Genomic DNA, 20,503 nt, shown 5'->3' with positions numbered 1-20,503 from the left:
CCTTCCAAGTTAATTTTCCTGAAATCTGAAGACAAACTAATTTTTATTTAATTCACAAGTGAGTTTAGAGACACATCACTCCACTTAAAATAATAAAGGTCTATTCAGAAAAGAATTTTAAAAAAAAGATCTTAAGTACAGTTTTCAACTGTGGATCCAGCTCTTGCTTAGAGTTTTATTGCTATTTGGGTTGCAAATTCATCTTTGGCCTGGCAAAAGGAACAGCCACAAAGCAACCATAAACAGAGTAAGTATCTTCCAGCTGTTACAAAAACATACTGTGCTTTACTTTACAAAATAATTTTATCCTACTGTTTTTAAACCATTTACAGAAGTTTTCTTCAGTGAGATTTATGCAGAGTTAAGCAAATAAAAAAAAAAAAAAAAAAAACCAAAAAAAAAACCCACTGAATCTTCTATGCTACAATGCACAGAAAGAACAACTGTCTGTCTAGCTGCCATTGCCTTCCTGTCAAAGCAAACATGAGGATGAGCCCATGCCTTTCAATCTTCCTTGAGATCATGGACTAGAATTGAAAATTACCCATAACACAATTACTGTTATTTTTAACGATACAGAGCCATCAGAGTACCATTATGACAAGACAGAAGGGAACTTATGCAAGTAGTCATTTTTGCCTCCACATCTGCATGCATAAGCAATGTTTAAGAGTGCCTAAAAAGTTCTGCAGAACTTTTCACAAGAGCATCACAACATTCAGCAGTCTGGCTGAAGTGTAAAAAAATCTTGGTGATGTCTATACACCGGAGAGACATTTTTGCTTTATATATATATTTTTTTTTATTGGCTGTATGTTTTCTGAGCTCTTATACCACCATTGCCTTATATACAGCAAAAACCAGCTAAAGTTACTAAACATCAAACCTCTCCTCTAATCCTCTCCCCACCAAAACCAAGGCTATATAAGAATAAATAAGGTAATGCTTTTTCCTTTGGAGCATTGCTGAAGATTTTTCTGGTTACATATTTGATGCACATCGTAATTGATTCTACAAGTTCCCACTAAGGTAAATCTCTGTATGCTGTTTTCTAACTGTGATCAGATATAAACATTTTGGCACTCCAAGCATTCCAACCAATCACCTGTACCTCGTGTAGCTTGTGTTCTTCCATATTTTGCCAAAACTTTTTCTGAAGTCAAGCCGAGGAAGTCATGTCAAAAATGCAGCAAGACAAGTCACTGTATTCCACAGGTCAAAACACAGTAGTCAGTAGTACACACTGAATACTCTCTAGTGATGAAATGTAATGTGTTTCCACTTCAGATTAAATGAGATTTTAGGCAAAATAGAAAAAATAACAGACAGAAAAGTGATTTGGCTAAAACATATACAGTTGCAGCCAACAGGAACAAAGGGATACTGTTTCAACTTAATGCATTTCAGTTTCCAGGGCAGACTCAGAAAAAAGAATGCATCTTCATCAGAAAATACATTTATGACAGGAGAAATACACATTACATAGATCTTGACAGGAGTAAAATGCATTAGATAAACATTTCGTCTATTTGAAGCATTTATCAAGTCCATCCAGCTTTATGCATCTAGCCCCTCTTGGCATATCAATTATCTTGATCTCCTGTTTTAGCCTAGTCTTCAGAGAAAAAGATCAGAAGTTTTGTTGAAATCCAATTTAGTTACTTCATATTTCAAAATATTTTGTATTCATGAAGAGTATTTCAAAAATACTCTTCATGAATAAAAACTTTCAATACTTTGTTGAGGGACCAATGTCAGGAAATCAGATTCATAAAGCATGAACAATCCATTACAACAAAAAGATCAAATTATAGGAGTAAATATGATAAATAAATAGTGGTGTTTCATCACCAGCTGGGCTTAAAAGCACGACACATGGCAACAGAAATCAATGACAAATCTTGCATTAAACGAAGCAGAGCTGCGATTTTTGTCCTGTTTCCAGGAAACACAAATGCATTACATCAGTTGAGATGCACTTCCCATCACGATGACTCGATTGCAGAGTCCCTTGGTAAACGACACTTGAGAAGGAAAAAGCTACTGAAAACATCATTGACCTCTCCCACAGAAGTTATGTATCTCAGCCTTGTGCATAAAGCACTAAAAACCTTAGGACTACAAAGAAACTGGAGCCATCATTAATAGAACCTCAATGCTATCCAGAGAAGATTAAACAACAAGAAAATTGATCCTTAAAAAATCAAAAGTAGCAAAACATGCAACTGCCTTACTGGCTTGTCAGCTACAAAACTTGCCCATACAAATAGATTTTGACCTTGTGATTAACTGTAATCAAATTTGACCGTACCATACATGTGTCAGAGGAGTTCATGAAAACCAGCAGCTGGGAAGATCCCAGCAGCATGAGCAAGTGTCCACAGAAACTCTGCCCATCTTATGAGATAGCAGACATTCCATGCAGCAAGAAAGTGGTGGAGAATAAAGTAGAAAAGAAAAAACATCGGGAATATCTAGACTTCAGATCTAATGACTACTGAATTGATTGGAGTTTAGGGATCATCGGGCTTTGTCTTACCAAGTTTGAATTGAACAGGCGCAGAGTTGTGCAGATTCATGGTGCTTCAGCCGAAAAACCAAGCAAGCAAAGTTGCTAAAATATGAAGACATACAAAATAGGAGAGCAGCAATTTGGGTGGTACCCAAGTTATACACTGCTCTAAAAAAAGAAAGCATTATGTCAGTAAGACGACAATATTTGTATTGCAGCATTTTAACAAAATAATTCATAAATACATTTTGGTTCTCTTTTCAGAACAAGATTATTACCAAACAAGTCTGAGACAGACTGCTAAAAACTAACCAAATAAATCCCAAGTCTTACTTCAAAAGTTTCACTGAACTGCACATCAGGTGATCAGTTGATAAAACTGAAGGACTAAACCTTCACAGGCAGATTTTGACAGCCAAATGATATAAATGACAGCAGTAAGTAAAGTAAACATTTAACCTCCAGCAGTACAGGACAGGAAGTGTCTGCTTCTGCATGTAAATGACAAAGTGCACACTGAGTTGCAGCATAGAAAAGTATCAGTAACCATCATTTAGACTGATGATATATTACTTTACAGTCGCTCTAAAATTTGAAAGTTACTTATCTATTTCTCCTTATTTACACCTTTTACTCCTCCCAAAACCCAATAATTATCCTGAAGTTCAAGAGCTCTGATATAGCTTCAGAAAGATTTCCCTACTGATGCAAGGATGCAGGTTTGAGTTATGAAAATATCTACAGAGAACATTACATTACCAACCAAAGTTCTCCCTCAGTAGGCTTAATCTTTCACTTTTTAAGCAACACCACTGACTGTAGCACACTCAGTTGTGCCCATACCAGTAAGAAAGTATGTTCTGAAAATCAGAGCAAATTCATCACAAAAGGTGAAGTAAAACTGCCTCAAGTTCTAACGCTCAAGATCAATAATTGAGGCAAAAAATGGGAAGTGCCCAGCAAACTATGAATTGGAAATACAGTCAAGAAACATCTAAATATCTTCTAGTTTGTCTTCTCTTTAACACGTTTTGTCTTCCCTTTCGCTTTTTTCTATCCCAGTCTTTTTTGTGATGGTGAGATAATTTTGTCATCTGTATTGTTTTTACCATTTCTCACTATATATTATATATAATGTTACCTGCTAAAACACTAATTCTTTCCTCAATTAAAATGTAACTTAGAAAAGTGACAGTAGCAGAAATAGATGTAATCAAAACTAATAATTACCTCACACTTCATGTTTTCAATGCAAGAACATTTAAAGTGATTTCACTGTTGCCCTTGAAGAGGATTACGTTTTTCAGCCAAAGCTCCCAGATCCCCAGCATCTGGGAGCTGTTTACAGAAAAAGACAGACACAAACACAAATTAAGTCACAGGAAGCTATAGCAACATTCTGCTTGGATCATTAAAATAATGTGGTCTGACAGAGGGATCCCCAGATTAGAAGCCATTGTGGCTCTGCCATTTTTCTACTTTGTAGCTACTCATCTATTTGGTAAGGTTTCCCCAGCTGCTTGGAAAGATGAGTGCTGCTCATTGCAACTTCCTGGTTTTGCAAACTTCCAGGTTTGTTCTAAGAACCAGTCTGTGCTCACACAGTGCTTGGGGCAGGGGCTGGATAAGGGTGGTGGATATAATTATTTCAGGTTATCTCCAACCATTAGCTCACTAAGAAAACTAATGAATGTTCTTGTACTTCTACCTAATTCCTTTCCTTTTCCATTCTTCAGTAATATGCAAGTGACAAGAGTTCATTACTGCCCCATAGCACAAAACAGAATATAAATCTGTTAGAGAGCATCCAAAGGAGGATAACAAAGATGGTGAAGGGCCTTGAGGGAAAGCTGTGTGAGGAGCAGCTGAGGTCACTGGGTCTGTTCAGCCTGGAGGAGACTGAGGGGAGCCCTCAGTGCAGTTCCAGCTTCCTTGTGAGGGGAACAGGAGGGGCAGGCACTGATCTCTGCTCTGTGGTGACAGTGACAGGACCTGAGGGAATGGCCTGAAGCTGTGTCAGGGGGGGTTTAGGTTGGGTATTGAGCAAAGGTTCTTCACCCAGAGGGTGGTTGGGCACTAGAACAGCTCCCGAGGGACATGGTCTCAGAACCAGCCTGGCAGAGCTCAAAAAGTGCTTGGACGATGTTCTCAGGCACATTGACAGTGCTCTCAGGCTTGTTATGTGATTCTTGGAGTTGTTCTGTACAGGGTCAAGAGTCAGACTCAATGGTCTTGCAGGCCCTTTGCAACTCAGGATATTCTATGATTCTATGAAAAAAAAATATTTCATGCCCACAAAACCTTCATGCAACCACCACCAGCAGAAAAGCCCAAAAGAAAAATAGCAATTCCATCTCTGTAAAATGTTCACAAAAGAATGAGAAGGATTTGGGAGTTGCTACAAAAAAAAAAAAAATTAGGAAGATATCAAGGAACACTTCCTATCAACATCATGCACATTCTGGGCTGCGGAAAGGACTGGGTCAAAGAAACAAAAGTCCTGTGAGGGGAAAAAAAAAATGATCTAACATCAAACCAAAAAAGCCCCACCTGAGCTTATAAGCTGAAACCTTCATAAAGCTGACTTCCAAGGTGGCAAAGTTTATATTAAATGGATCATGCTACATCCTCATCTTCCATGTAAAATAACATATTTTAAACATACTCTTCTAACCCGTAAATGTGCCTGCACAAGGGGAGGAGCAGTTATGTATAGAAAGAGCAGTGTTAAGGAGGAAGAATTAGGGCATTTTTTAAACAGGAGGGTTAGTTTATGTGAACTTCAAGTGACCATGAAACTATGGCGTAAGTGTACCAAGCAGAGCCAAGTTGATCTAAGATGAGCTGCTGATGAAAGGGGTTATCCTGTCATCAGCTCCCAGCAACAGGCTGACGTGTCACCAGGCTTCCCATCAGCACCAGTGACCCTTTGACTCCACAAATTCAACTTCCGGAACTTTTTCAGGAAGTAAACTATTAGAAAACTTACTCTACACCAGAGAGAAGCAACAAGCACCTAACATATCTCAGCCCCCTGAAACAGCCTGCTGTGGGATCAGACCTGTTCCAGAACTAACAGACAGAAAGGGGAATGGAGCCAGACAGTGTAACAGTTTATGCCCTCATTGCTCCTAGCAGCCTTTTGCAATCTGCTTCTAGAGATTACCAGCACATGAGCAGGACCCAAGGTCACCTTTGCAGCTCTGCATCCATCACAGCAGCCTACAGCCCAGTAAGTCAGCAGACCTTCACCTCTGCCTGTATCACAGGTTAGGAAGCCAGACGATGTGCTTGAGCCTTTTTCCTGCTACCTCTGCTGAGCTGGCAGTGACTTCAAGCAAAGAAGCACAGGCTAAGCATCTCAGTTGCCACTAGTAGACCTGCCAGACCTCATATCTGACATCTAAAATATACCAAAATTCATTTGGATTTAAGCCAACATTAAAGTCTTTATAGAGGATTTAAAATCAGTTTGGCTACTCAAGTTTCTTTTCTAAAGAGAAATGAAGTTCCAAAGAGAAAGAGAAGTTCAGAACAGAACTATATTTAAACAAAGCTTAAACAATTTCTGTTCTGGCAAAGAATTCAAAAATTCCAACATTGCTCAATATAACTGTGCAATTGTTTTCATGTTCTCTTTTCAATTTTGATATATATATAGCAAATTTCAACTTCCTTACCATTCCTCCCTTCAGCTCCATAAACAGCAAAAGAATTGTGAAACAAGAGAAACAAAAACCTCCTTTTTAGAAGTGCTTGGGAAGAAGTGTTTCTTGGCACAGCAGAAAGGCTAGTTGCTTTGATTCAAACACAAGTTGTTAAAACAAGATGTTGCAAAGTGCTAAGAGAGCAGTTCAACATAATTTTTAAGGAAATACAGACAACCGAATGAAGACAAACAAACAAAAAATTAGCCTTGCAGTCAAATCAGAAGGTAACACCTGCAACATCATCTTGTAAACAAGAACCAAGGCTTGTCATGGACAAGTACGAGGTCACCATCATCAAAGCAGCCAGCCACAGTGATGTTAGCTATACTCACAACACATCCACAGCCAGAGCCACCCAAGGCCATTCATGCTAAGAGACAGAGAAGGGCATGTGCTCTATGTGTAGCCAGAATTACACTTTAACAAACTGTTGGGGAAAAAAAAAAAAAAGAAAAAAAACCAAAAAAACAAATTAAAAAACAGGAACAAGGTGGATCAGTTATTAAACGACAACTAAAGCATTAAAAAAAAAAAAAAAAAAGAAAAAAACAAAAACGAAGAAAGGAAATAAAACCACATGGGGTAGAACAGTAAAACTTTCAGAGTGACCTTAAAAAACAATGGTAAAGGACAGTCTCAGCTGGCAGAAACAAAAGATTGTCAAATAGCAGCTGGCCATTCATGAAGATAATATTAAGCTGCAAAAAGTAAAGAAATAAATTAAAATATTATCTGTCAGCACATTAATAAAGTATATAAGATTCACTATGCACACTTAAGTTGTTACTAAGGAGGAAAAAGTTAATATTTAAGCAGAAATAAAGCATTTGTGACATTAAAAAGAAAAATAACACTCACACTTAAAAAACAGTAATCTTTTACTTCAGTCAAATCTTATACTTCATTGAAGAGATTCCCTTGAAATTTGGTAATTTGCTGGGAGATATTTACATATCAAGCCTTTCATCTATCCCAAAAGAAACCTCTTAAAGTTTATAAATAGCTTTCCCTATAAGGATGAACATTTTCTTCTGCTGTAATTGCATTCCTTTGAGCAATAAAAATGTTAAACTCCTCTTACCATTCCAGTCTTCTCCCTATTCTATTCCTGATTTTTGTCCCTTCAATACTGCTGTCATAGATGGACAAGTCTCCACCATCTTTCATTAACTAAAGATACATAATATCACCACACACACTTCATTCATCCTTGTCAACTGACCAGCTTTGTGTCTTCTTGTTTTCCTATGAACATCCATTTACACATTTCAGTCACAACTCCCAAAGATCCTTTCAAAGCAGCACGTCCAGGAAACAAAGACAAAAAATATAAATAATTGTGCTGACTGAGGCAGCAAGCCATGTCCTCCAATATGGTTCCTTATTCGTGGCACGCATCTTTCATTCAGGACTTTGTAGAACCTGTGGTTCATTCCCTAGGAGAACTTGGTGTGTAGAAGCAAGGTCTGCCTACTGCCACAAACAGTTTGGACTGTTTGGTTCCTCTGCTCCTCCATAGACCTATGTCCCTAAACTAGTAATTAAAACAGCCCAGAGGCTGATCTTTAACCACAGGGGCGTGACACAGCTTCGGTCTGCAAAGCTAAAATCTTATCCTTTGATAAGGTGGGAAGATCTAAGTATTATTCCCAGTACTTTTGGGGAACAGTCTGCATTTGCTTATTCCCAACACACATGAAATTAGATGTCAGTCTAAATGGATCAAGGAGCTCACTAAAAATTAAGCAGAACAGACAGGACTAAAGCTTGAGCCCACATCCTCTGTGCTTAGTTCAAAAAGCATGAGCATTGCATATAGCTCCAACAAAAGTCCAAAAATGGTCTGAAAGAAACACGCAATCTACAACCACATTCCTACCCACAAAAAGTCTATGAAAGTTCCTGCAACATGCCAGATGATCCTGTTCTCTACCATCACAAGAGCTAAGCCAGAAATAGTACTGTTCTATAAACTTTGGAGACTGCAGGTCAGCCATTCATTCTCTCTGATGTCTCAAAGCACTTCTCAAAATGACACCTCTAATCCCAATACCTTCTTGCTTTTCATAATCATCAGCTGAAGGCCACAAAACTACATTAAACACTTAAGATCCATGAAAGAAGCAGCTTCCATGAGCAGTTGTCGTAGGAGTCTGCACTGGTGAAAACTGAAGTCTGAAGAAACAGGAACATTGGGACACATCCACACAGGAGCAATTCGCTCTCAAGAATGAGACACGGAAGCCTGGCACAACAAAACCTGAGCATATTAGCCAAGGCAGTGCCTGTTTTGAGAACAGATGAGTTCAGTTTCCTGTTACATCAAACAGTAACTTTCATCAGTCCTACGTGTGCTCAAAAAAAAGCAAGAAGAAAAAATTTCTACTGACATCACACTTAGGGCTGGGCAGACAGTGGCGGATTAGGAAATACAATGAGTCACCGCAAATACAGAACACATCGTGAGCATTTTCAAACTACCATGCAAAATTTCTTCTCACCAAAAAAAAAAAATCCAGGCAATACTGTTTAAGTGAACCATACCAGAATAAGAATAATAGCGCCATAGTGCCTTCACACAACAGAAATAGTTGGGGGAAACAAAAACACCGTAAAAAGGAGAGTATAAAACACCAGACCATGCAGGAAGAAACAAAATCAGCACAACTCAGCAATCAAGAAGGAAACATTAGCTAAAATGAGCTTATGGGTGGACAAGGGAAAAGGAATATAAAACTGAAATTACAATATAACTGAAAGTAAGGCATGCAAAGAAAGGACAGTCGACAGAGCTATGTTCCAAAAAAGAATTCACTCTAGAAAAGCTGCCAAGGTATCTGTATATGCATGAAAGAAAACCAAAATATAAACACAAAAAGACAGTGTAAGTAAAAGAAAGAGTTATCATAAACTCAAGTGCTATGTGTTGGTGAAAAAAATCATTACTGGAATACTGAGACACTTTCTTTTTTTAAGACTAAATCAGACATTTAGAAGAAAGGGAAGGAGCTTTATCAGTTTGGAAGCAAATAAAATAAGACACTATAGAAGAAATACAATGGAGATATAAAAACTAGGCAATGAGGAAAACTACAAAAGAATAAAAGGGACGCACATTTAGCCACCATAATTCAGGCTAAACATCTTATTCTGTGAACCACAATGTTGCAAAAATGTTACTAAAATATACATGACAATGAAAGTGGCTTCTTTCCTGCCAGTGTGGAAATTTTCCCACAGGGTGAAGCAAAGCAAGCAGTATTACTAAGGTAAGCATAGCAGTCCTTGTCAGCAGCTACATATACCTGCTATTTTGGGTATGTATGGGTCACAAGAGTTAGAGATGTGAGGTTTCTAATAACAAAGTTATTAGAACTTCAGATGCAAAAGTTTCCTTTTCTTTTGGAAGTATTTGTGGCTTGACATTAGGGGATTTATTTTTGATGCAAGTGGAAAGAGAGAGGAAGGAAGAATGTTGAAATTATTATCAGCTGAATAAATTTTGTTAAGAAAAATACAGTTCTGGTGCATGGGAGTTGGCTGATAATGCAGAAACAAGAAATCAGATCAATAAGTGCTAGTGAAAACATTAAAAGTTTTCAGATGGAAGGTGGATTAACTGGTCTCAGACCCTGACAATCTTTTCTTTGGGTCCCAGCACCAAAGAAGGCGAGATCACTACTGCTGCTCCTACATTGAGGTTTTTTATTATTATTTTCAATAGATATCAATAATATTACTATGGATTTTCTGAAGGCATGAATAATATTCAAAATCCCTCTCTTTTAGTATTCTTGAGCCAAAACTACTTAAGCAAGTCTTCAAGTGATATACTGACCACAGCTATAGTCCTTTTGAACCACAAGATTTGGCACCTGTTAATGATGTGACATTTTATTGTTAAAAATCTCACTCAGACTAAACCTTGCTATCAATGTGTTTTCCAAAAGAATATGAAATTTGTAAAACCAGTATTTTTTGTTTTTAATGCCACCTGTGACAGGATGCTTAGGAGCTGGAATTAAAAAGGCTTCCTGCGGCAACAAATCACCATGAAAAGGTATATTAAAAGAATTTTGAAACAAAGGAGTTCTTTCTAAGTATGTAAATGATATATTTTTTAACTAAATCATATTCTTGCCATTTTTTTAAAGACATAATTATCATACTTGAATGTTGAAATAAAGCATTCTTAAAATACACTAAGCTAAAGATTAATGCATGACTTTCCTGTAAAAATTTAGAACTTTTAAATCAAATTGTCCTTCTCTCCTGCAAAAACAAACATATCATGAGCATTGAGGAATTTTCATCTGTTAGCAAGGTATGGTGGCGAGTCTGTTACCTGCCTTTTGAACGGCCTCATTTGAGTGTGCAGCACATCACTACATTGTCTGGCATAGCAGGAGCCAAAGTCTTCAATAAACACCAGCCAGGCTGGTTCTTCCCACACTAATTATGACAGCTTGACAAGATATGATGAAGAAACCACAGAAATATGACGCTTTCTCACAAGCTTTTAAAAGGGGACAAAGATGGCAAGGGAAGCCCACCTGCCAGGATGAAAATCCTGCGTCCTCACCTTGAAACAAATTAGGAAAAAAGAAATGCATCATTTGAGAGCAGAGCTCAAAGCTGAGATTTGATTCCACACAGTTGCCAGGTTCAACTGCACCGACTTGTCGCCTGCCCAAGCCAAGGGAGGCTGAGCTGGGGGAGCCGCCAGGAAGCAAAGGCGGCAGCGCTCCGGGAGCTGTCAATCAGCAGGTGGCACTCTGCAAACTCCATCCCAGCGAGCGGGGGAGCCCTGCGCCAGCGCCAGCGAGGACACACTGCCGAGCAGCCTGCAACTTCAGCAGAAACACCAACAAGAAATACTGAACTGCTTCAGCCATAACCCATGGGAAATGTAATGGCTTCATTTCTATAACATATAAAGCAACCCTTGTGAACAATCTCTGAGGTTCCTAGAAATGACAATTTTTGGGTGGTATAAATATTTCGGATGAACACTACTCTACACTACTGTAACAAAATCAGTACCTTAAAAAATTATCCCTTACATTTATAGAACGCTTTGAGTGCAGCATTGTAGCTAATTATGTAGAAGAAAGTCAAAGTCATGACTGAATTTTATCTTTTTTTCATTTAACAAAAGACAGCATAACCATTTCTGTGTTATCACAGCTGTTCTTCAAAGCTGGACAATATATTTGTTACAACAAATGAAACAGATAAACAAATAGTTTGGAACAATATATGAATTGTTATTTCTGTGAAATTTACTAATGAAGAGGGGACCAAAACACCCAAAGATTCAACTGCTTTTAAAAATCAATACAAGGTAGAACAAAACTGGAAATGCTGTTACAGAAAAAAAAGTGTCAGACTTCCAATTCCTGCAAACCGTGTTTCTTCATTTAACAATTATACTTTTTAAAAAAAATGTATATCAATGCACTTTACTACTTATTTGATAAAACCGTAAAATAAAAAGCAGACTTAGTAATAATGTTCAAGTACAGGTACTTGTAATTGAAACAGCCAGCAGAGGGAGTATAAAAACAATTTTAAAACCTTCAAACAGCCTTTTTTCTTTATATATATATACTTTTACCTATGATTTAGCTTTCTTTTAGAATACAATAATAGTGCCAACAGTGCAGACATTGTAATATTATAAAACAAACAAAAATCAAATGCTCAAGTATTAAACAGAATTACCTGAAACTCAAATACTTTTTAAAGTGGCATTTTAAAAAATGAGCTGATACTAAACTCAATCTAAAATACAATTTTAAACACAAGCAAGGTTAACATCAATCAACAAGTCGCATAAGCCATTTCCCAGTTCAAAATCCACTCACTCAAAGATTCTCATTCTTAACTTTCTAAGTCCATGATTCCATAATATTGAGAGAACATTGGTTATAATCTATGTGTATTAGAAAATGGCACAGAATCTTAAAACTGAACAGAAGTTACTGCTGCACTGATCTGTACGATGGATGACATAAGAGCAAGACAGCCAGGTTTTTGCCCCAGATCATTAGTGCAAGTAAGAACTCACATGACTTTCAAAATCAAGTCACTAAGTCACATACATGTTGAATAAAAACACATCTTTACACTTCAGGTTGTCACCACGTCCAGCTGATGAGATTGGCTTAAACATGAGCAAAAAAGAAAAGGACACACATGGGGGGAATGAAGCTGCCAGCCTTGTGTTAGAATACTAAAGAAGCTGCCATCCTCCTCACACAAGTGGCAAAAAGAAGCCATCTCCCAACTCATCTAAACCGTCCCACTGTGCATAATCACACCTTCCAGAGCTCATCTCACAGGAGGAGCCAGGTTACTGAGTTACCAGGGAAGGCATTACCTCCTCTCTCAAGGCTTGTGAGTGCTAGGGATTCCCAAACCATCAGGCACAGGCAGCAGAGCTGAGTCAAAGGGACAGAACATTAGATATTCCAAATGTAAACTGCATGTTTTACAGACAAACATTTGTAAAAATACCTGACTTGGAAAAGCAAGCCTTTCTCCACTCTTAACTGCTTGTGCTTGCATGGTTTTCATTACCTTTCCATGCCATTCCTTGCTGTCTGCCCTACGTATTTTTCTGTTATCCCATTAAGTAGACAGGCAGTGCTGCAGAACAGGATATATGGTGTTCCTATACATTAATGAAAAATGTGAAACACCAGTTGTGATGGGAGCTGTGGAGTGACATCACTTATCATAACTATATCCTACTTTAGCGATAATTTTGCTTTCAATTAACCTAGAGTCAGAATCCATGGGGTGAAAACTCGACAATTTCATTTCTTACATATTCTAAATTTTAAGCATGATTGAATTGGAAAACCAAATTCTGTCCACCTTCACACAAGGGATTCATTGCTGAAGATCAGAATTTAACTTAGAACACCCTGACTGCAAAAAAATGAATACACAGACCAGGAAAAACAAGAGTCACGACAAGATTAATTTTTCCATTAGATCAAGTAACAGGAATACTTGTAACGTTATTTAAATTTTAATTGCTATTTTCTTCCTGAACAACATATCTTACATGTATTCTTTCTTAGAGTGCTGCTTAATCAGAAAGCCTTAGCATGTGGCATGTGAAGGTATGGACTAAAACAGCCAGAAAAAAGGTAACTGTATACAATAAAAATATACTGGTAATTCTCTGACAAGCAGAAAGCCCACACAGTGTAAAGAACTCATACCTGCCAGTAGACTCATGGGACACAGATGACATATGCTGCACCTGCACCATGACAGAAGACCTGGAATGTGGAAGGAAGATGGGATGCCTCCCCAAAGGCAAGACATTTCCCAGAAACCTGAAATACTGGAATACCTGGCAACTTGCAATATTTTAAATATGACAGAACTCCACTGGAGTATAAATCCAGGATGTTCAATACTCAAAGTTTCTTAAAACACTGTTATGTGCCAAGACTTCAAGCAGTTAAGAAAAAAACAACATACATCACACAAAGTTCATATAAGCTTCTGCAGTCCAGTGCTTCATTAGAAATTTTAATAAGAGAAATAGCCAGATATAGCACAAAGGGAGTATTGCAGAACCTTAAAATTTTAATAAGAATAATCTTTTAACAAAATCCTGACTGAAGAGCATGCAAGTCAAAAGAGCTGAGATGAAAGAAGGAATACATCTCTAGCAATTTCACTGTTTTCCACTCTTGAGGATTTTGTTATGCCACTTTTAAATATTCTCTCCAGGAGGACTCATCTCAGTTCTCTTCCCTACAGAACCCCTCAGGTTCCCTTCAAAAATATTTAGGCTCTTTTTGGTCTTAAAAGTCAAAGAGCCTATATATATGCACATGAATATGATTTAGAACTTAAAATACAATTCAGGAAACAAAAGCTATGAGACACAGCACATTATCTTCATTATTTTACATGATCTCATCCTCTTCAAAACAATGATAGCCTTCCGGCTGCACTGTAACAGGACTGTGCACAGCACTCCAAACAGTTGGACAAGTGCTCTTTGCAGGAGCTGCACTGGAACTGAACACTATCTTGTTTGACTTCCCTCCCCTCCTTTTTTCAGCCTGGTTTCCTAAGGAAATCAGATTTATGCAATCACTCAGGGAGGGAGGGCAGGGTACACATATGTGCATACGCACCGCATGTCAATGTCTGTCCGTCAGTCTATCTGGCCTCACTAATACCTGTTGAGCCCACTGGTCAGTATCAATCACATTCAAAAGAAGAGCAGAGAATACCAGACTTTTAAGTTCTTGGAAGTTTCATGAGCACGGGCCGTGGAGTATGGAAAAGTGTTTCCACAGAGAGAGACTGCATGTCTTCTTAGACGTCAGTAAACTCACAGGGGAAAGAACAGTTCTGCTCCTTTCCTGCCTGCCGGAAAATCTTCAGTCAGAGGTCACAGTCAGTGAAAGACGACCAAATTTCTTGTGTTCAAGAGTTCATAAAGTAGCTTAAGTTGAATTCACTACTGCTTTTAAAGCTGTTCTGAACAAAGCTGATGTTTTCCACATCATATTTTTCCTGGTCTAGCATAGGAGTGAATTGCCCCACATGATACACATTCCCTCGTTCAGTTCCTTGCTCTCACGACCACTTACTTTAAAACATCCGCATTGTACCACACGCATGGCGGCATTCTACCCTTATCAAGCACAAAGAAAATTAAACCTGGAAGGGTTTAAGATTCCCTTCAGGTCTCAAGACTAAACAAGTATGTGGTTCTGTGCCATAATCAACTATTGAATAAAGTTGAAAAAATACAGCGCAGCAAACACAATAATCATCTTTATTCACCACTACTCTGGAACACAAGTACTACCACAGTTGTAGGCTCTTGTGCTTAAGACAGCTGTAAGTAATGAAACAGACAATGAGGTTTCAGTGGACATCTCTGTAGTTCTTCTCACGTGTCCCAAATGAACCATATACGGTTCACCTGTATCCAAAAAGCCACCTATAACAAAGTATACTAACAGACTAAAATTCAATCTAGGGACACCTTAAGGCATAGATCCACAAACTAAGGAGCTGTCACAAGAAGAAAATATAGCCACAACTGATAGAAGTCATCCTAAGCATCAAAATACTGGACAAGCTAAAAAAAAAAAAAAAAAGTTCCCTATAAAATATAAATATATATAATATATGTATTTCAGCCCTGACACATGCACTGCTTGTAAATTCTTCAGTCCTGTGAGCACACCGAAGCCCGGCACACATCACGCATTTCCCGGCGGGGCGCTGGAACTGAGGGCTGGCGGGGGACAGGGGCCGGCGGACCCGGCATTTTTCGGCCCGAAGCCCCGGCCGCTGCTGGCCCACGCCAGCCCGGGGCGCGGCGTGCCGGGGAAGCGCCGGGCGGCGGAGGGCGAGACCCCCGAGGGGCAGCGGGGCCGCCCGTCCCTGCCTGCCCGCGGGGAGCTCCTGCCGTGCGCAGCCTCTCCCCGCTCGCACAGCCCGCCGCAGGGCTCGGGCCGCTCCCCACGCCGAGCCCCGCACCGAGAGCAGGCCGAGCTCCGGCCCCAGTGCCGCCCGCCCGCCCGCACGGGGCCATCGCGCCCGGCCCCCGCCCTCCGGCTCGGCGGAGCCGGCGAGGCTTCGGGAACGGCTGGCTGCGCGGAGCCCTTGGTGGAGCGCCTCAATCGCCCCGCTTTATTCCGCCCTCCCCGGCAGCCGGTCACTATCCCCGCTCCAGCGCCAGCCCCTCGTAGCAAGGAGCACATGTTTCCTCCCGGGCTCCTGGCCCGCCTTACAACGAGCCACGGCCAGGGGAAGGCGGCACCCGGTACCAAAGCCGAATCAGAAATATGGAATGTGAACGCGCGTGGCAGATCTGATGGGGGATGCAGAAAGAAGCGATCCATTTCACCCTTTTCGGTCCTCCGCTGCCGCTTTTCTGTCAATTGCCGATACCATAATGCTTCCTTTCTGCCTGTTCGAGTAAGTAGGGGGGACAGTCTCCATTCCTCTACGTGTCATTCCTGAGCAAATTAAGCATGTACCAGGCAAAAGGCTGACATACATACACGTAGAGTTGTCTGACACCGGAACGATGCCGAAATCCTCGAGGCGTTACCAGCCAGCTCCCACAAAGAGCACTCAATTACATCCAGCATCCCCTTTGTCCGTGCATCAATACACACCCGGCCGCTCCTCCATGCGTCCACGCACGCCCCACGTATACGGCCCCTTTGTGTCCTCGCCTCCCCCCCGCTCACAAAGAAATGCCCTTTGCACAAGGCATGCACCCAGCCTCGGACACAGCCCTTCGCCTTCCCCCGAGACACGCGCGACCCGCCGCCGGGCACAGCGCTCCGGTACCTACTTGTATTCAAGAAACAGTCCGTAAACCTCCTAAAGCAGCTTGCAGAATTAGATCCATCTTCCATGTCTGGCCCTAGGAGCAGGGGAGACGAGAAGGAGAAGAAGGCGCCTCTCTGCCGCTGCTGCCGCCTAGGAGTCCTGCTCCCGCCGGGGCCGTCGCCTCCTCGGATCCCGTCGCCGCGGGCTGCTGCTGCAGCACCGAGGGAATTGCAGGACCACGGGCGAGAGGCGGCTGGGGAGAGGAGGAGCCGGGAGTGGTGCTGCCGGGGGCCGCCGGCTGCGGAACGGAGCAGCAAGCCCTGGATGGAGGAAGAACAGAAGAGTCTCCTCCTGCCGCTGCCGCCTGGATGGGCGATCAAGTGAGCTGCTGCTGCTGCTCCGCCAACATCTCTTCCTCCTCCTCCTCCTCCACCTCCTCCTCCTGCCGCTCTCGCTGCCTCTCCTCCTCCTTCCCTCCCTTGGAGACTTGTGAGGTTAAAGGAAAATGAGGAGGGGAAACGAGGAGGCGGCGGCAAGAAATAAAAAGAAGATGGAGAAGCGTAGGAGAAGGAGGGGATTGGAACGAGGAAAGGAGTCGCTGCCGCTCTAGAGACGATGCTGGCGAAGACGGCGGAGGAGGCTGTGCCTGTAGCGCGGCTCCTGCTGCTGGTGGTGGTTGTTAGGAGGAGAGAGAGGGAGCTGCAGGCAGCCGAGTCGCCTCCAGGAGCGGGGGGAGGAGGAGGAGACCCGCCGCTGCCTCCACCTCCACCGCTCTGGCCATGGGAGTGGAGCGGGCGGCTGCCGGAGCCGGGCTTTTCCCCGGGCGCTGCAGCTAGGGGGGCCGAGGGGCGGGATAAGATCCGCTTCTCCGGGTTGGACATGCTTCCGCTCTTCCCTCCCTTTCGCGGTAGTTTAAGGCAGGACGTCTAGCAGAGATACGGGAGTAAAGAGAAAGGAGAAGCCGAAAAAGGACGGAGCCAAACAAGGGGCAACCGCGGATCCGTCCTGCGTTCCCTCCGGCAACTCGCGGGCAGTATTTCCTCCGCACCCCGGCTCCCCGCCCTCATAAAATCCTCACATTTCCGTTCCCCCTTTAGGCCAGAGGGGACAGGGCGCTACTGACCGCCAAGCGGCTTCAATCCCCTTTAAAGTCCGCTTTTCCCCATGCTCCCACCTCGCATTCAAAGCAAGAAAACGGCAACAATCTGTATTTTCTTCGAGCGAGGCAAATATTGCCCCGTATGTGCGCGCTCGGCTGCAAAGAGGCAGATACAGTCACTGCAGTGCCGCTTCCACACCAGCGCCGGCCGCCAGAAAACGCCCACTGGCGGAGCCAGCGCTTCCCAGGCTCCCTCCCTCCCTTCCTCTCGCTGCTCGGCGCGCACACGGGAGCTACAGCACAGCGGCTACCTAAAGGGAAAGCGGGGAGAAACACGAGGAAAACATCCTCCCTATGCGGTGTCATTATTTTAAACACACAATTCCAGCTGCTGAGATCAAAAGGCGGACGCCCTGCTATTCCTGGGCCGGAGACACCCGAGAGCTGCCCCTCCGTTTCTGTGGGGCATCCAACACCATTTCCACGGGAAGATGCGCAGACCCACCCCGACGCTCAGCGTCACACGTGTTTGCTTTGGCTGCCCCCTGCCTTTCCCACCACTTGGCACACTGACAGCCACCCACCCCTCAACCCCAGCCCTCCGGCTCCCCGGAGGCTGCCTCAGATCCTGCTCTCAGGTGCAGTGTGGTCTCGGGGCTGACACCGGCCTTGCTCCGCAAGCACTGGCACCGTCGCTGGCCAGTGGAGCCTGTCGCGCTGGCCAGCCGCCAGCTTGACCCCGCGCTGGGGTCCCTGGGCACCCGGGGTCCCTCCCCGCCGCCTTCCCCCGCCCATCCTGGCCGCAGCCCGCCCGTCCCGGCGCCTCGGCGGTCCGCGCTGCCGCGGCCCTCAGCGGGGCAGCCGCCGGCCGAACGCCCGGCCAAGGGAAGCCCAAAGGCGGGCTGGGATTGGAGCGGGGCCGATAACCGCGCTCAAAGCCCCCGCCGCCTGTATTTCGTTTTCGCCCTAAATTCTCTCTGCCCTGCCCGTCAGTTGCCGAGAGGCGGGAGGAGAGGGCCGAGCCCACCGGAAAGCAGCAGGAAAGGGTGGCCAGCATCGCCAGTTTGCTGTGGGGCTCCCCTCAGCCCTGCCGAGCGCTCCCGTCGGGCCGGGCCGAGCGGGACCGCGGCCGCCGTAGAGCCGATGCCCCGCGCCGCCAGTCGGCACGACCGGAGCCCCCGGGCTTGGGGCTCCCCGCCGCCGAGCTGCCCTGCCGGGACAGCCGTGCGCCCAGCACTGCCAGCGCCGGGAACCGGCCAGCACCGTTCATCACCCGGGCAGGCGGTGCAGCCCGTGCTTGGCGCCCTTGCCCTCGTCCCGAACGGCGGCGCTCACCGGGCGGGGGCTGCGGTGCCCGGCGTCGCCTCCCCGCGCCCGGCGGCCGTCGGGGCGTGCCCGGCCGCGGCGGGGGCTCAGGCGGGCTGCCCGAGCGCCGGGCAGGCGGGAGCTCCCTCGGGGCACCGCGGTGCCGACCGCCAGCGCGGGGACACCTCCGGGGCCCGGCTGCGAGGGACCGGAGCCCGGCGCAGTGCCACCCGCCGCGGCACGACAGCGCGCCCGGCGCTCCTGCCCCGCAGCCACCTGGACGGGGCGCAGGGAACCGCTGTCCCCAGGTGCACGACGCTTCCCCTCGGCGCTCCCCGCCGCCAGCGGGAGGAGAAGCGGGCGCCGCGCCGGTGCCCACCCATGCGGGGCCGCCGCCGTGCCGCGGGCAGCAGATTTTGTTGAGGCGCGGCGGGGTCCCCGAGCAGGCAGGGCGGGCGCTGCCCGCGGCGGGGATGGAGCGGGCACCGCCGCCACCGTTGCGGATAGTGGCGGAAAAGGTGTTTGTGGTGCCGCTGCCAGCAGGGCACCCGAAAAGCGGGAGATTCTGTTTTGCTCCTCTACCTTCCCGGAGATCAGACCTCCACGCCGTCCGCCGCCACTCCAGGTGCTGCATCAGCGGGTCCAGGCGTCGGTGGGAATCCTCATCCAACTACCGCAGTCTTCCTATTTCCGTTCAAAATTAGGCTCGCTCTTTCGAGTTTCGACTCCTGCTTCGAAAACAGTGTAAACCTACGCTTTTGGGTTTTATTTTAAATCGTTCAAGTGTTTTATATTTATCATTTCAGGACTTCTTTTAATGCTAGAAAACACACCAACTCCTGTTACAGCTAGAGTCTTTATGTATCAATCTGTAACGCTGAAAAAGATATTCTTCTGAAAATAGCAACGCTCTCAAATTAAAGTGCCTCTCCCGCCAGCTAAATGTTCAGTAACAGTGAGAAACAATCCACAGAGTTTGAAAAAGGTTTAGAATGCAAAAACAGATTAGAGAATCTAATTAAACAAACAAAAAACCCACAAAACAAACCGAGAAAACTCAAGTTTTACTAAACTGTTTCTGTCTGCATGGTTCTTAAAACCTGTTGCCTAAAAATCCTGAACTAAAATGCAGAAAACTGAATCTGTTTTGTGAGACACTTTCTCTTAGGACATTTGCCTTTACCAAAACAGTTTAATAACTTCTATTTCATATGCCTATTTGTGTGAGATTCTTTTATTTCCCTAAGTCCAACCACTACATAGAGAGCTTTTCCCTGAAAACTGCTGCACAATGACCAGAGATTCAGTGAATATTTAAATTCTCCGAGAGAAAGTTTTGTTAATGGAAACAAAATTTCAGCGAATGGTGTTTTGCTATTGCAGCCTGTTTGTTTAGCAATTAACCATTTCTTATTAGAAAAACTCTTATACTAAAATGTTTAAATTGAAAGAGCTAATCAGATTGAAACGACTGACAAAAAGCAAGAGCCAGTCACCCAAAAAAATTAAAGTAGGTCCTTTAGACAGATTAGTAACAAATTT

The 20,503-nt window shown here is 43.9% G+C and overlaps 1 protein-coding gene across 3 annotated transcripts in view; it reads right to left on the bottom strand.

Annotated features, from left to right (window-relative positions):
* PDE10A (phosphodiesterase 10A) overlaps positions 1 to 17,679 on the bottom strand; it is a 167,218-nt gene extending 149,539 nt beyond the window's left edge. For 2 of the 3 annotated variants that reach the window (XM_063151759.1, XM_063151761.1), the window contains exon 1: positions 16,580 to 17,679. In XM_063151759.1, the coding sequence (XP_063007829.1) occupies positions 16,580 to 17,438 (859 nt within the window). In that variant the 5' untranslated portion in view covers positions 17,439 to 17,679. The remainder of the gene's footprint in view (positions 1 to 16,579) is intronic. The other variant, XM_063151760.1, reaches the window with a different exon arrangement.
* Between the last annotated feature and the right edge of the window lie 2,824 nt (positions 17,680 to 20,503).

Source organism: Melospiza melodia, chromosome 3 (genome assembly GCF_035770615.1).
Source record: "Melospiza melodia melodia isolate bMelMel2 chromosome 3, bMelMel2.pri, whole genome shotgun sequence".
NCBI lineage: Eukaryota > Metazoa > Chordata > Aves > Passeriformes > Passerellidae > Melospiza > Melospiza melodia.
This window is presented reverse-complemented; position numbering and strand designations above follow the sequence as displayed.